General features: G+C 36.4%; 5 protein-coding genes across 9 annotated transcripts in view; 3 read left to right on the top strand and 2 right to left on the bottom strand.

Moving 5' to 3' along the window:
- Positions 1-2,242, top strand: part of LOC116308019 (uncharacterized) — a 112,411-nt gene extending 110,169 nt beyond the window's left edge. For all 5 annotated transcript variants that reach the window (XM_089032207.1, XM_089032208.1, XM_089032209.1 and 2 more), the window contains one exon: positions 59-2,242. In XM_089032207.1, the coding sequence (XP_088888333.1) occupies positions 59-780 (722 nt within the window). In that variant the 3' untranslated portion in view covers positions 781-2,242. The remainder of the gene's footprint in view (positions 1-58) is intronic.
- A 286-nt stretch (positions 2,243-2,528) lies between these two features.
- Positions 2,529-4,431, bottom strand: LOC116308020 (transmembrane protein 234). Its single transcript, XM_031718368.2, has 5 exons — positions 4,301-4,431; positions 3,862-4,013; positions 3,414-3,480; positions 3,065-3,157; positions 2,529-2,952 (listed from the first exon to the last, which is right to left on the bottom strand). Exons 1-5 carry the CDS (start codon positions 4,314-4,316, stop codon positions 2,888-2,890), a joined length of 393 nt encoding a protein of 130 aa, XP_031574228.2. The 5' UTR covers positions 4,317-4,431; the 3' UTR covers positions 2,529-2,887.
- A 60-nt stretch (positions 4,432-4,491) lies between these two features.
- On the top strand, positions 4,492-6,153 carry LOC116308038 (uncharacterized protein C8orf74 homolog). The gene is made up of 3 exons (XM_031718390.2): positions 4,492-4,745; positions 4,822-5,120; positions 5,511-6,153. The coding sequence occupies exons 1-3, from the start codon at positions 4,499-4,501 to the stop codon at positions 5,814-5,816; spliced, it is 852 nt and encodes a 283-aa protein (XP_031574250.2). The 5' UTR covers positions 4,492-4,498; the 3' UTR covers positions 5,817-6,153.
- A 194-nt stretch (positions 6,154-6,347) lies between these two features.
- Positions 6,348-10,672, top strand: LOC116308040 (uncharacterized). Its single transcript, XM_031718392.2, has 3 exons — positions 6,348-6,903; positions 8,575-8,806; positions 9,432-10,672. The coding sequence occupies exons 1-3, from the start codon at positions 6,607-6,609 to the stop codon at positions 9,839-9,841; spliced, it is 939 nt and encodes a 312-aa protein (XP_031574252.2). The 5' UTR covers positions 6,348-6,606; the 3' UTR covers positions 9,842-10,672.
- LOC116308023 (uncharacterized) lies at positions 10,539-16,066 on the bottom strand. Its single transcript, XM_031718372.2, has 3 exons — positions 15,572-16,066; positions 14,343-14,559; positions 10,539-11,724 (listed from the first exon to the last, which is right to left on the bottom strand). Exons 1-3 carry the CDS (start codon positions 15,869-15,871, stop codon positions 11,441-11,443), a joined length of 801 nt encoding a protein of 266 aa, XP_031574232.2. The 5' UTR covers positions 15,872-16,066; the 3' UTR covers positions 10,539-11,440.
- Between the last annotated feature and the right edge of the window lie 436 nt (positions 16,067-16,502).

Below are 16,502 nucleotides of genomic sequence, written 5' to 3'. Positions count from 1 at the left end.
GAAATAAGACTCATAGTAGGTATGTGAATTGAAGTTATCTTTTTCTCATTCACAACAGCTGAAGGCAAGACAAACATAGAGCTCCGTGAACAGCTACTGGGATCCAGCACCAAAGAAAGTATGGAAGCCTTCAAGGCTAAGAGACCTGGCTTATCACGTGAAGGCTCTGACGTAGGAGCTAGACCATCGATTTCAAGAGAAGGATCATCTGGGTCAATGCGTTCGGCAGCAGCCAAACCACCTAGTGGAACAAAACCTAAGAAACAAACAGGATCGCAATTGGGTGTACCTGGTGTTCGCAGAGAAAAATCTGGCGAACTTTGTTCACCTGGAGGTTTGGTAAAGTCTAGAAGTGGTACCAGTTTGAAGTCTACCAAACCTTCCACAGGAGTCAGGAAAGCTGGCAGCTCCACCAACTTGAAAGATCCCAAAACAGGTCTACCAAAACGAACAGATAGTCAGACATCTATTGGTAGTACCGGCTCTCAAGAAGGCTCAGAGGCAACACACTCATCTATCAAATCTCCCACCAGCCCACCTGGATCATCCCGTATACCTGTAAGGGGGAAAACAGGTACCCCAGAAACAAAAACAGGGCTTAGTAAAACTGGTGTTAAAGGGAGCAAAGAAAGTCTAGCGACAAGGTCAACAGCATCTGGTGTGAGGGGAAGCAGAGAGAACCTAGCTACCAAGAAGACCCCCGCTACGGGTACCACCAAGAAGACAACAACAACAACGGCCAAGAAACCACCATCTGGTCAAACAAAACCTAAAAAGTAAAAATACGAAGTCCCCTTTAAAGGGAGAACATGTCTAGTTGAAAATAACAAGAAAGAGTAGGATTAACAACTGTCTACAATCCAATGGACCACCAACAAACAAAAGTAAAGGAACTTGTACCTCAACTAGACAACACTACAGCATAAGTACAAGCCTTATCAACAACTGGTCCATCCAGACTCATGAATGTTAACAAGTTTAGTTTAGTTTTAGTTTAGTAGTTTTTTCCATTGGAATTTAGTATTCGTACGTGTAAAAGTTAGATGTCTATACAAACGTAATTCATCAGTTATTTTCATTTTTCCTAACGTAGATACATACGATCAAATTTAGACAAGGCCCATACAAACACCAATTAGAAACAGTGTTTTCTGAACAAGTTATCTTTGAAGCTAGTGTTATAGTTATATCATAAATTTTCTGAGAGAGTAAGCTTAGTTTAAATAATCCACGGATGTAAAATGGGTTGTTAATTGTGTTTTGGTGGAATGGGGAACCATCACTACACATACTAAACAATGCCAAGAAGTCGATCAAAACACTAACTTCAAGAACAATGAACACCTTAAAACGTGAAAAAAATGCAAGAATAAATGAATAAAACAAATAATGGATTTAAAGTTTAGAAATGCAGCTAAATCTATGAAGACAACCAAAATAAGCACTTGAAAACGAAGCAGATTATAACATTGGTCAAAAATATCTCATCTTCTCTCCTAATACATATTGGGGAATGATATTGGGAGAGAGGTAACATCATCTTCACACTTCAAGAATCAAGAAAGAACACAAAAGAACATTTTGCTTTTTGAGTAATTCTGGGGAAAATTACTCATTTAGTGAAAGTAAATAGGAAAATTCTCAACATCTAACTAAAAAAGAATCAACAATCTGGCCCGTTGGTTCTTATGCAAATTAAGTCTTCAATTGATTTGTTAACTGGAGTAATATCAAATGTTAGTACCTATGAACTATAATTTCTCAATTGAAATTAGTTTAAGTTAGTTATGAAATCATGCCATTTTTTCAAACGTGACTTTTTTGGTTGTCACGCATTCTAGCAACAGTTTGTAGCGTGACAATAATTGTATTGTGACGAGTAGTTTAGAGTCAACAAAACGTTAAATGAAAGGTTAAAATGTCAATTCTGTAGTTATAGGTGAATATTTTATAAAAGAAAGAGACCATAAACAATTTCTAAGGAGTTTTTGTCTGCACTATTTAAGAAATAAGTTAAATTCTTGCATAAGTGTATTTTGTGATAATATTAAATAAAACGTTTCAGTTTGTTATAATTTGCATCCAAAGTAACCAAAGACCATTTGATAATATTTTCAAGTTTTGCAATCTGCTTTTTTGAGGCTAGCTTTAAAATTACTTAAAATTTCTGTAATTGTAACTGTCTTAAAATATTTGGTACAAAAGAAAAATAAACAACTAGTTTTGATATCTATTAAATTAATTTGTTGTGCAGTTGTTTTTGTCTTTAAATTTGTTTCCTATGTCTAATCTTTTAGGCAAGTAAAAATGAAAACCTCAGGATTGAGGTTGTAATCAGAACAGACCACACCTTTCTGCCAATCAAAGCCTGGAGTATGTGGCATATGAAGAGTGACTGCTGTTTCTGATCTATAGTCAAGATTGGTCACTAAGGCTAAAGGCATATCTGATAGAGTGAAGGCATTTAACCCATGAAATAAAAAATATTAGTCAACGTGTAAAAGTCAAATAGACATGAAATAATGGAATTTCGGTCTACTAATGTGTATTAGGCTAATATCTATTTCACAGGTTTAGTGATTTCGCTGTGTCAGTTTTCTCATCTATGATCTCTGATAGTGAAAACATGACTTAGCATTGAAAGAATTTTTAAATTCTGATACATTTAACACATCTGGTACACTTATAACATGATCTTCATGTCAAAGACTGTACAAAATTTGATTAGAACAGCAAGATGATAAGTTGTCTTTGTAAAATCCACACCTCATATTTGGTGGTTCATAAATTTCATTGATTTTGTAACATGACAGATGACATTCGCCACTTATTGCAAACACTAAGAAAATGAGTGATTCTTGAGCACACCAGCAAGCAGCCCACAAATTTATGTTCTGTCCAAAACACACAGTGTTACTCCAGCCATTACAAGTGCCATTCCTGCATAGGTTTCTGTAAAAGGAAGAAAAATGTTACCTTCAGGAATGGCAAGGTAAGAATCAAAAACATTTACTCAAAGAAGGAAAAGTTATAGATTTTACAAACCAAATGTAAGAAGTGATACCTTTAGAAGCACTCTCCTCTCCAAGTAATCTTCCAGTGAGAATCGTAAAGAGAAATGTCAAGGAATTTGTTATTGGAACAGCAAGAGAAAGGTCTATAAAAGGAAAAGAATGGAGGCTTCAATACTTAATACCTGAATTTTGTACCTATCCATCTCATCCATTCTTTCATTCTCCTATTCACCTGTCCTATATGTGTCTTGTCCTCTTTCTGTTTACTTCCCTGTTTAATTCTAACCCGTTCTCTCATCTCATCCCATTTTCTCATACAATTTTCTTATCCCATCCCATCTGAACTTTTTCCCTGTTCACTACCCCTACCCTGATCCTTTTCTGTGGAGCAACACTTACCTGCAGATGCTAATGTTAAATAGAATATTACAGACCCACTTTGATTCAACAAGAATGGAACCATGTACTAGAATATCAAAACACAAAATTACAAACACTGAATCAATAAGACAAATATCGTATTAAATTAATATTAATAATACCAAGTGAACTACTTGATGCAGCAATTCCTGTAAGATGGCAAAGTGGATTCAAGAAGTAGGCTGGATCAGTGTTTGGTCTAACTACTTGAACAGTGAGCTGAGGTTCTCATTGGTCAAATTCAAGGGGTTAAAAGCCCCTCAGCTAACGTTGCCTATAGGTCAATGTTTGTTTACATTTAACAGCTCATGCACAGTTTGCTGGGTGGCAAAAACCAAATGCACAAGGCAGATGCCAGTGAAGACCTCAGCATTTGTAAGAAACACAGCATATATCGAAGTAAGGTTCTATTATGAAAACAATCTACCTTCCAGTTGAAAACCAGGAACTTTATTTCAGCTACAAACTGCATCAAAGCATTACTTCGCCTGACTTGTTCTATTCCTGTACTTCCCTTCTTGATAAGAGGGTTGGTAGAGCCCCACATAATAGCAACCATAATAAGCCAAAATGCATTGCCTAGAAGACAGGAGAAGCCACAGTTGTAGACTTTCATTTGAGCTGTTTCATTTTAGTGTGTGTCAAGCTTATTTTTTATTCTATTTTGTTTTATAGAGTTAGTGCAAACACTAGTTATATCTGTGAAACAGTGATATGTAATTATGTCTAATTAGCACTAAGTTGTACTAACTAACACTGATGAAACAATAGAAAACAAGACATTGCACAAATATTTGTAGCGTTATATTGCACTCTAAGTGTGAGCAATCTACAATGATCATGCATATGTATTTACATATACCTACCCAATGTTTCGCCCATAGTATAAGAACACTTTCAAACTTCAATAAATAAATATCAAGTTTAATAGATATCGAAATATTCACTACAATAATACTTCCTCATTTTTTGCTGCTTCGTCCGCCATTTTGAAAACACAGGTACGCCAGCAATGCTTCCTAATCAGCGGATATCAGTAGTTGCCATAGAAACAACATTTCAAAATGGCTGCTTCCCTTGAAGGTTCTCAGATTCAGAGTTTGTTTAGAGAAAAAGATGGAGAAAAAAGAAAGATTCTGTTGGCTAAATTCCTTGAATTTCCTGAATTTGATGAAGACGACGACCTAAGGAGTGGAATACTTCTGGATGTATATCATGAATGCTTGTGTTTTGTAGTCGAACAAGGTCTTGCTTGGAATCAAGTGGCTGTTTTCTTCAAAATAGTTCAAAATTTGCTCCATAATATTGCAGGTAGTGCACGTTTAAAGGTTTCTTCAGTTTGTAAATTAAGAATCTTCTTTAACTAGCTGTGCGTTTGTTTTCGTAGAGAAAAGTCTTCCCGAAGTCATCCATCTCTTCAAGCATGAACTCCAAGGATGTTCTGAAAGTTTTAGTGAAGCTTCTCTCAAATCACTCATTGACTACGTCTTTACGACATTTTTACAGCATTTTAAACTATATCGTTACGTCCTGACTCAAGATCGTGTTGAAGACAGAACAAATTATACCTTGACTGTCGAACCTCCTTTAACTTTACAATGCTTTTCTGATAGTATCCCAAAAGCTGAATGGGATGAAAAAGAAAGACTGAAAGAAATAGATAGAATGGAAGAAAGGCAGAGAATGGTAAATAATGATTAAGCATGCTAATTTATTCCATAAATTAATACTCATGTTATTCTTCGTTTGCACGTAACATGTCATCGTGGCCTATCAGAGTCAATGTTGGTGCCATTTAACAAAAGATTTCTTATTAGCATCCATTGTTAACGCCACCACAATGGCCGCCGTGCTTTTGTCTTTAACTCTCTTGGGAATGCATATTTATTATTACTTTTTTACCCTTTTCCCATCTTTGGCTATTTTTCTGCCACCCATCCCCTCTTATATAAATATTCAAAAAGTTTTTATCTAAACTTTGAGGATCACTTTCAATACAAATAATATTAGCTATCCTGTACCTTGAGGACAAATAGCAAAGGCCATCAAAATTTCAAAGTTTGCATTTTTTTGCAGGACCGTCAAGATCATTATAAAAAACTGCTAGAGGAAGCTTCCAAATACCTTGAAATCCCAATTGAAAAACTTCCAGCTGGTGAAGAAGCAATTAATAGAGAAACCTTGACACAGCTCATCAAGGAAGTGGCATCTGCCAGAGCAGCAGTAACAGAGACAATTGTACAAGAAACACTTGAAGCCATGAAGGACAAACTAGAATATCAACATATGAGGTCAACAACGACTACAGAATCTGAACATCCACCTGAGAAATCTACTAGGAAGAAATCTGGTGCATCCAGTGCCAAAGCAAAAAAGAAATGATGAAAAGTCTCCTTTGCAGCAGCCGTTCTTAGTTTGGTTCCAAACTCCCTCCCAACACTAAAAACAAATTCTATTAACAAATTTTTATTCCTCTGTTCTTCATGTATCAATAATTATTTGTACAATATTTAAGATATTTATTCATTATAGCTGTAGATAAAGAGACTGTTGTTTCCAATTATATTTGATGATAATTTATCACAAAGTGTTTCAATGTTTTACAAATGGAAATAAAGTTCTTACAAGGCCTTTTTTAAATGCTTACTTGATAGTTTACAAAATGTAAAGTTTTCAATTTGATAAATCAAAAACGAAATAAAGTTTGCAAAAATCTTTTTTTTGTGACTGATATTTCACTTCTCTTTATAAAAAAATGAAGATATAAAATGAAGTGAAAATGGTGAATGAATAAAACAATCTTTTCCATCTCGTCTCTCCTCTTTTCTCTCCATTCCTCTCCTCCCCCTCCCCCACCCTACTTCCCCTTTACCCTCCCCTCCCCACACTTTTTTAAAGGGAAGCATTGTTCCATATGACAACAAACATGGCGTCTTCTTTTATATAGATAACGTTCAGGTCAAGCATTCTCGGCATTTTGACCAATATCCGGTCATCTTACTTATCCCGAAGAATTCTCTAGATAAGGTAGGATAGTAAAGAATGGTCTCTTTTTGCACTCCTACGTCGAACGTAAAAACGATGACAATATTTCATTGGTGAGTGCATCGACCGTGAAGATATCGTGAAGCAGTAGAAGAAATCGTGTAAATCACGATACTGTCTTCCCACGATGTCCACTGAAGATGCTTGGTTCATAGCCGAGAGACTGCGAGAAATACTTCAGTCTCGACACTTCAACAAGGACGATTTTGAAGGTCGTCCATTAAAACTGTCCCAAGCTTTCTGTCTTCTGTGGCAGAATAAAGAAAATGGTGAAGTTTCTGGTCGACAGAGATCAGGGCGAATTGCAAATGCTGCTGTTCTTGCTGTGTTATTAGATCTGTTTGCGTTGGGAAAAATTGAGTTTGAAGCTCAAGTAAAACAGTGGATTGCCTTGGGAAGAAGGAGAGAGATAACATACGTGAAGGTCAGAAAAAAAGCTTCATTATTTGTTCACAAATATTTTCCAATATCACAAAACGTAGTACCTACCCTACAAGTACCTACTCTAAAAGTGTACTGTCTTAAAGCAATTTTTATGAAGTGTTATTGAAATAATTAGTAATTTTTTGCTTAATTTTTATATCCTACCAGAACTGTTTTTTAGTTTCCTTAAAAGTTTTAAAAGTTTTTACTATCCTAGCCACATTTTACACTTCGAATTAGAAAAAGATTTATTATATTTACATAACTTTATCCATGACAATTGTCTAAGTTCCTAAGCTGTCATGGAAGGGTTAAGCACAACAGGGCTTGGCTCCAAATTAAGTGCACCCTAACAAAAATTTAAATTATAACAACAAAAATGAAATCTTTTGATATTCCTTGATATCATTCCTTGTTATTTGATATAATCTCTTTTGCTTTTCAACGAGGATTCATTTTTAGATCAATAATAAATCATTATCATTATTACCTTGCAACTGAAAATCATGCTTCACTAAATAATGTATTATTTTGATTTACAACCTCTAGTAATCATTCAATAAATTCAGCTTTATCATCCATGCTTTATTGCTTCAGTCTTTAAAACAGACAGGTCATTTCATCTATTTTTGACACTTTAATGTTTTTCAACCTCAAATGAAAATTAATGATGAAAAGGTAAATTATACACCGTGAAAAGATGAAAAAACTTACTGACGTTTTGGACGCTAGTCCTTCGTCGGAGTAAAAGAGAAAGAAGTGATAGTTTATAAAAAGATATAACTAGCTAAAAACTAGTGTGAGCTGCGTCGGTGTTTCTAATGAAACAGTAATGATGAAAAAGTAAATTATACACTATGAAAAGATGAAAAAACTGACGTTTCGGACGCTAGTCCTTCGTCGGAGTAAAAGAAGGACTAGTGTCTGAAACGTAAGTAAGTTTTTTCATCTTTTCACAGTGTATAATTTACCTTTTCATCATTACTGTTTCATTAGAAACACCGACGCAGCTCACACTAGTTTTTAGCTAGTTATATCTTCAAATGAAAATTATGTTATACAATTGTAATGATTCTAGAATAATATAATTGCATGTGCTGATTGGTTGGCAACCATGCTTATGTCAGAAGACAGATTCACCCTTGCACGAAATTATTTATGTTTAAAAATATTTTATAAAAGCAATATGAAATGGTTACTTATTTCTATTTGTGGTATAAACACTGTGGGAGCTGTAGAACACTCAAAAAGCAAGCGAAACACTTCCTCATGTTTCTAAGCTTGTTTATTTTGCCCACTGCACTCATAAAGCATGTGCTCTTACCCAATCAAATTGCGAGATTTAGAGCATTTATCTTATAAACTGGTATATTTGAACTTTGTATCATAATCTTCCATTTGATGCAAAAAGAAAAATTCTGTAAGAGGGAATTTGTAAAGATCAATTTAATTTGTTTTTAATTTTACTTTATTTCATTTCATTTTATTTTATTTTCCTTTATTTTTTATTTTATTTTATTTTATTTTATTGTGTTTTATTTTATTTTGTTTTGTTTTATTTCATTTCATTTCATTTCCTTTCCTTTCCTTTCCTTTCCTTTCCTTTCGTTCTGTTCTGTTCTGTTCTGTTCTGTTCTGTTTTATTTTATTTTATTTTATTTTATCTATCTAGGTTATAGATCCATCACCTACTGGCACATTCCTAGACAAAGCCCTCTTTTCTGGTATTCTATATAATTATAGCAACACCCCTGATAAACCCAAAACACTAGAAGAATGGATTCTCCAAGGGTCTTATCTGAATCCAACCTGTGCTACTCAAGTGCTTGACAGCCTTGTAGAGGCTAAAATATTTGGAAAGACTTCAGTGCTTTTCTGGAAAAAGTACCCAACAATCAATCCAGGTAGATCAGACTCTTTTTTTCTTTAATTTTCATACTAAAAGAGTATACAGGTATTTCGAAAAAGGTTGGTAAAGGTTTCATTGCATGTTGTATGTTGCATGTTGCATGTTGCATGTTGCATATTGCTTGTTGCTTGTTGCATGTTGCATGTTGCATATTGCATGTAGCTTGTTGCGTGTTGCTATAGCTTGTTGCATGTTGCTTATTGCATATAGCTTGTTGCATGTTGCTTGTTGCCTATAGCTTGTTGTGTGTTGCATGTGTTGCATATAGCTTGTTGCATTTTGCTTGTTGCATATAGCTTGTTGCATATAGCTTGTTGCATTTTGCTTGTTGCATATAGCTTGTTGCATATTGCTTGTTGCCTATAGCTTGTTGCGTGTTACATGTTGCATATAGCTTGTTGCATGTTGCATATAGCTTGTTGCATTTTGTGCATTGCATGTTCGTGTTGCTTGTTGCTTGTTGCTTGTTGCATGTAGCGTGATGCGTGTTGCATATAGCTTGTTGCATGTTGCTTACTAAGCTTGAAATGTATATTATTTACTATGTAAAATAATGATGTTGGCTCATTATTAGGCCCCCTTACTTGATTACCATAGTAACCATATTTCATTATAAACAGAACCTGAAGCAAAGCTGGTAAAAGAGCTAAGAAGCATAGCTCTGCAAGGACAAGTAGCCGATGGTTACATGTGGACATTGATTAAGTTATTGAGTGATGCTGACACAAGTCTATTTGGTAAAAGAGATCTGTTAAGCCAGCATTTCTCCAATGAAGAGTTTCCCAGGGCCAAGTCGCACTTCACAAGTTTGACGTTTATAGAAAGTGAATCAAGGATTGATGCAAGACAGCTTCAAGTTGCACAAGAATTGCAGGTGGTGAATGACCAGAGTAAAAAGGGAGGAGTTGAGGAGGTTGCAGCTGTTGGTCCTTCTTGCTCTCCTCGAGAAGTTAATGTTGCGATAAAAAAAGAAGAACAGAAGAAAAGCTCTTCTGAACCTGAAAAATCGAAACTTTTGAATAATGCATAAAATGCCTCGGAAAAATTCACTGAGCTCTTGTGGTTATTTTGAGAGCTGGCTCTGCCAGGACTGCTCTTATTCATAGAAAGAGGAGCATAGTTAGAACAAAACACTCAAAAATGGTTCCAGTTAGCCTACACTGTTATTGATAAAATAGAAAACGTGCTGTGTGCTGTGGAAATTGGCAGCACATGAGAGATGCCTTGTGGAGTACCTCTTAACACCTCTCGAGTGTTAATCCAATCCCCATAAGTTCTTTATATTTGCACACACAAAAAACAACAACAAGCAAGACTAGTTTTTTCATTTCTCTTATAAAATGCCCTGAATCACTCTAATATGAAAAGGCGTTTTGTTTTGAGACTGAACTGTAGCAGAGATAATTCTGTGAAAACTGTAAAAACTATATTTTTGCCCAAGATTTTATGCTGTATATATATGAAATAGGTCCCAAAACACAGTATGTGGCACGCCACCAATATCCTAGCCAACGTATTTAAGACTGATTATTTGCTGTTCCGAGGTTTAGAAAAAAACTGGGTCAAGTTGGGATTGCAATGCATTGTTGGACCTTTTAGGGGACATATTTAGGGACGGACACATTTAGGGGACAATATAGACGTAATTTACTGCAATGCCAACTCGACTCCGTTTATCTTTGAAATGCCTAATGGTGGTATTAACTAAAAACAGTGACACTTAAAAACACGTTTAAATAATATTTTAATGTGGTATGTGGAATAACAATTTAATAAGAAAGAACTATGTAAAAAAGGTTGTACATATGCTAACGTTTCGGACATGGGTCCTTTCGTCAGAGTGAAAGTATCATTAAGTATATACATTGTCAATTAACTTTTTCGATGAAAAACCTTTCAACACATAGCAATTTAAACATTTTTGGATGAATCTAAGTCAGGGCACGGCTAACTCACAGATTGAACGCTAGAACAACCTCTGGGCTGATCTAAGTCAGGTTATAGCTAACTCATAGATTGAACCCTGGGACAACCTCTGGGCTGATCTAAGTCAGGCATAGCTAACTCACAGATTGAATAGTCCCTTTCACAGTTCCCTACGCCATCTTGAAAAGTAGCAGTGCCTTTGCATCGAAGCGAGACGAATGGCGAGCTTGTAATGATAGGGATCTTTTTAACACCTTGGACAATTATTCACATGTCTCTATCATTGCAAGCTCGCCGTTCATCTCGCTTCGATGCAAAGGTACAAGGTTTTGCACCATCACGTGACGGCAGCCATGTTAGATGGCAGGAACAATACAATCGTTTTACATGAGAAAGAATTGAATTCCCAAAAGGCAAATGGATTATATTGTTCTGCCATCTAACCTCAAGCAACCCAAGCTGTATTATGGGCGCCGGCACGTGATGGTGCAAAACCTCTATTGGAATTGTAGCGTGTTAGGTTTCGTGGACAAGGGAAAAAAAGACAAAAAGCAGGAGAAAAACCTTCGGATCAAGGGAGCATGAAGGTAAAGACCAAGAGAAATTGAACCAGTTCATATTCTCTTGTAAAGACATAACATGATTCTCACCATCCCCACCCATCCACACATGTTCACTCGTTCATCAATCAGGCTCTCGCTCACTAACTACCAAGTTTAAACAAGTCGTCGAAGCTCCCCGTTTGTCTTTTGTATTTCTTTTCCTTCAGCGTACTCCGTGACTCCTCCATCATAACCAGCTTATCAATGTTAGCTAAGGCTGTCGAGTTGTCTTTGTAATCAAACTGGTGATTGAGAATCGGTGCTGTACTCGCTTTGAAAGCATCACAAGTTCTTGCTAGCTTTAACAGTGACCACATATAACTGTCCGGTACTAGGCCTTGCAATGCAATCATTTGGACTTCTTTGTAAAGTTCTTTTTGCGGTTCTGTAAAGATATATGACAATATTAAGAGTAAGGACACCTAGAAAATGTATTAAACAATATACTTCCTGGGCCCATTCAAGTTTGTTGACTTAAATATTTTTCAGACGCAATTGAATCACAAATTACTGTAAACTCTTGCCCAATTATTTTATGCTTGGATTTTTTTTAATTAGGGGGGGGTCTAAATCGCGCGCATCCGATCGGTATATATCAGTGGCTATTTCGGCTATAGACCCCTTGCATGTGACGTCAAAGCAGCTCGATCTGGGGGACAAAACAAAAGAAATTCAATCCTGGGCCCAGTTGTACGAAGGGTGGATAGCGCTATCCAACGAATAAATCCTTATCCAGTGGAGCGCTATCCAACTTATTGTTTTGTCCCCCATATTGATCTGCATTCCAAAGTGCTGCAAGAGGTCTAAATGTCAGCGAGCCCACGGGTGAATCTATGACTATAGGGTTTTTAGAGGGTTAACAAAATTAAGAAGATGCGCCTTTCAACAATTTACAATTAATGTTTTTACTTTAATATACATTAATTGATGGTTTTCACAGCCGCCATGTTGGATGAATTTAACAAAAGATCTGTCATTAGTCTCTTCCGTTATGTCATCCAACATGGCCGCTGTGTCTTTTGTTATTTCTCTCTCTTGGGAATGATTGCAAACCAGCAACTGTTTTACACAGCTTAATAATGGGTCGGTGTCCACTGGTAGAACGAAGCTTGGGATTGGATAAAATAACAAAAACAAAGAAAGCATGGATTATGGTGAACAATGTGTATTGTTCTACATGTGAGCTGCGTTCTTTGCTTTATCTCACCATTCATTGTTTGTTCATCCATTCCCAGGCTTCGTTCTGCCGGTTGTGGATTACCCGTAATAATAGGAATCAATTTTCTTGTGTGCGAACTGAAAATTGGAAATTTCTTGTTAAAAATATAAATATTGCATGGCCATTTTCCATCGCAGATTGCTCAGGGAAGCTTTTATATAATTAAGGCGGAGTATTGAAAAAAGAATATAAACCGTGGCATGAAAAATGATCGCTAATTAATCACTAATTTGCTATTCGTATGCTTTGCTTTTTTCATATAACAAGCTTATTGTTGAAAACTAATTCATTTGACCCGATTTTTTGTCATGTTGATGGTGCATTGTTTTGGATCTAGCATATTTTTACCATCGGTGCACGAAAGCTATCTGATCAAGCATCTTTTTTGACTGATAATTTAATACTTCGTTCGCAGTGAACCACTGAACACTACCTATAGTTTTTGGCTTTCTTCGATCAAAAAACCTGACTGTTAAGAAACTCATAAATGGATGTACAGGCCCGTCGCTAGGAAAGGGAAAGATTCCTTGAAAGGGAAGATTCGTTTTTTTACCAATCTTAGTTATGCCATTTCCTGAAAAACTAAAATAGCGCTAAAAAATATTCCGTACTCCTATAAAGGTGGAGAGGGGGAGTTCGTTCGAATCATCGATCCACTTCTAGCGATAGGGCTGAAGACTGCGCTGAGAAGTCTCGAGTTATAGCTATAGTTGTGTGGGTCGCGTAGCAATTCAGAAAATTACAAGTGCTTTGAAGCGGAAGCAGTCGAGGCGTATGTGAGTATTTGTATAACAAAAGCAGGGACTTTTTCCAGATAATACCATAGCAGCTGTAGGCGCCTATTGTGGTTTTTAAGAAGAAAAACAGCAAAAACCTTTCGCATTTTACGCCTGTCTCTTAAAATGCATTGCATGAATCGATTCAGTCAGGTCCATTAACTATGGTCTGGTCAGCAAAAATCCGCCATTTCCTTGATGCTTCATTCTCATAACGGGAAAAATATTCTTACTTTAAGATTTTTTTGACATTGATCAGTAGTCAACACATTGCAGTTTATCAATTTATAAAGATGCATTCAAAGAAAACCATGCGAGACTTGGTGACTTTCGGAAAAAGAATGATTGAAAAAGATAAAACGTTTTAAGATTTGTTGAAAACCTCTTACATATTAGTAAATGATTTTGTTTTTCAAACATGATTATTGCGAAGTTTTAGCTATTTATTCTGTTGATTTAGCGACAACAGTTAAATTTACTTATTTACCATTTATTGGCATTTATTTCAGTAATAAATAAAACCGAGTTGGAGCATGCTCGAGAAACGACTTGCTGATTCATTCAGTTTTGAGAAGTAATGCAAGAAAGACAACGGCGGTTTTACAATTATTTCAAGGGGTTGGCTGTTACCTAGAGAGCTCAAGTATATAGCTTCCTCTTGAGAGTTTACATACAACTCTATTTCTTATTTTTAAAACTCCCAAGGATAGGATAGGTCACTAGTCGATCACCCAACCCACATCTATAATCTATATTCTGGAGGACCATCCCCCCTCCCCCCTCTCCCCCTGTAGCAATGTTGTATCGCATGCATATACCATCCAAACGCTTCACAGGCGAGAGAACAAGAGAAAATCAATTCATTTTCTCTTGCTAGAAAACTCATAGACCAAAATTGTTAGGGAAGAAAGGGGGACAAGTGGTACATTTCTTATGCAGAATATTGTGGGTCCGCCTATCACACTCCATTCACCACATACCACATTATAACAAGTTATTTTAAAATACCTGGGTTAAGAGTATGATATCGTGGGTCGAATTTCCTTTGCTCTTTTTCCAATATTCCTATTTTGATCAAGCTGTTAAGAAGAGTACATAAGACTTGGCTGGGAAGACCCATCGTCTTGACCATCCATTCGTTCACCGAGTCTTCTTTGTCACACATAAGAATTCGATTGAAGAGACATTCATCCAAGTAAGTACCTGTGCGATTCCGATCGATGACCTAAAACGCGCCGTCATGCCAGTGAACAATTCAGTTTTAATTTCAATAAAAATTTTAAAATCGATCGCGATTCGAGGGAGTCTTCTACGCACTCGCTATTAGTGTCGTCACGCAGCGTGGCGTGACAAATAGCGGCTGCGTGGGAGATTAGATTCGAGGTTGAGCTAGGCTTATTCATTTCCTATCGCGCGCGCGCCTATGTGCAATAGTCCTTTATTTCATTCGGTAAATACCACTTTGTTTTATGATCAAAGACTCACCTGCACAGGCTTAGCTTTTAAAAACAAATCATTTAAAAAAGTAAATTGTAATGCAAAGAATGTGCAGCTTGAACAATACCAATGTTTTGAAATCCCACTGACTTAATGGTATCCATGAAATACCTGACTTAAAAACGAGGCTAAGCCTGTGGAGATGAGTCTGTGGTCTTCAAAAACAGCGGTATGTGTTGAATGCGAGATGGCGCATTCTGTGCTTTGAAGCAAGAGTGTTTTTAGATTGGATTAATTTTAATTTTGATGACTCTTAAGAATGATCGGCTTAAAAACAGTCTCGACTATTCCACTTCCGTTAGCAAATATTATTTTTGATAAAGTGTTAATGAATTCAGAGTTTTCTTTTTCGTTCCATTCTGCCCTGCGATGATTTTCTTCCTTCCTCCAAACCTGTTTCATGCAAAAACCGACTAAGGTTGGAGAACTAAACTGAAGTAAAATTGAACAACAGGTTAGACTTTTTAAATCAGATTTCCATGTCTGTAAAGCAAAATAATTCAAAAAAACTAAAATCCCTCAAATCAAATAATTTTTCTTTTTATGGATTTATTTTTCACTAACGCTATTAGCGAAATAAAAATATATATAATTACGAATTCTTAAATTGACGTGAAAATGGCTGATTCAAAAAGTCTAGCGTGTGCGCGTACTCGTGGCAAGAAAAACATTGCGTTGACTTGCGTTCTACTATGAATACTGAGTTAAACTAAAAAAGCATCCTTAACCACTAGACTCACTTTCACGATGATTTCTCTTGACGTTTGAGAAAAAGTCCTAGTAATGAAAGACTCTTTCTCCGACTGCAATGCGATTTTCTCCAGCACCATCAAGTCGAGAAGAACAGCAGCAACGGCTGTAATATGCAACACTTCATCGACCATTCGCCCCGGCACTTCACCTGTCTTCGGGTTCTGCCACAGAAGACAGAAACTTTGTGATAAGGTTAATTTTCGGTGGCGGAATTCGTCGGGGTTGAAGCGCTCCGATTCGATTATCTGCCTTAAAGCCATATTTACATGGGGAGCGAAATCTGTCATGATGCGAAAAGTCGAGAGCAACGACCCGCGCTGATCGAGAAACAAATCGATGTGACACTGAGCCTTAGGACGTGCCAATCATGCCTTAAAGTACGATTTCTTTTGTTGTCGTCGAGGATATTATCCAGGAAATTGGGAGTCAAATCATTATCTACATGATTAAGTGCACAACTGCGTGTTTTTTTCCCTTTTACATCGCTTTGTGAATGCAGAACTCCCACTCGCATTAGTACAGGTGTTGTTTCCATAGTGATAAATGCGTTAACGATACATTCTCTTTGGAAATGCATCAGCGGGAGCAGGTTTTGCAAGGTTTTACACAGAATCTCCTGTTCTTTTTCTATTTTTTCTCAATCTTTCGTATTACCCTACGCTACATTACCTACCAAAGCTGTCAGGACGTTCAGGAGAATGATGACGTGTTTCGTAATACCAACCATTGTCAGCCCGCTGCGAGAACTTTGACTCGGCGTTTGTTTTTTCAAATATTTTCATAACTTGTGACGTTTTTCTGGTACAGCCAAAAACATTATCTTAAAAAGACGCATTTCCTTCTTAAATAAATCAGAATGATTGCCAAAAACAAATCCTACTTCGAAGAAAAGAAAACAATAAAGAGAACAGAAGAAAA

The sequence above is a fragment of the Actinia tenebrosa genome, unplaced genomic scaffold, assembly GCF_029948245.1.
Source record: "Actinia tenebrosa isolate PJP-AT-01 unplaced genomic scaffold, QUT_ActTen_1.0 PGA_scaffold1__47_contigs__length_23844297, whole genome shotgun sequence".
Classification (NCBI taxonomy): domain Eukaryota; kingdom Metazoa; phylum Cnidaria; class Anthozoa; order Actiniaria; family Actiniidae; genus Actinia; species Actinia tenebrosa.
Note: the sequence above shows the minus strand (reverse complement) of the source record. Positions and strands in the feature narration are given on the sequence as shown.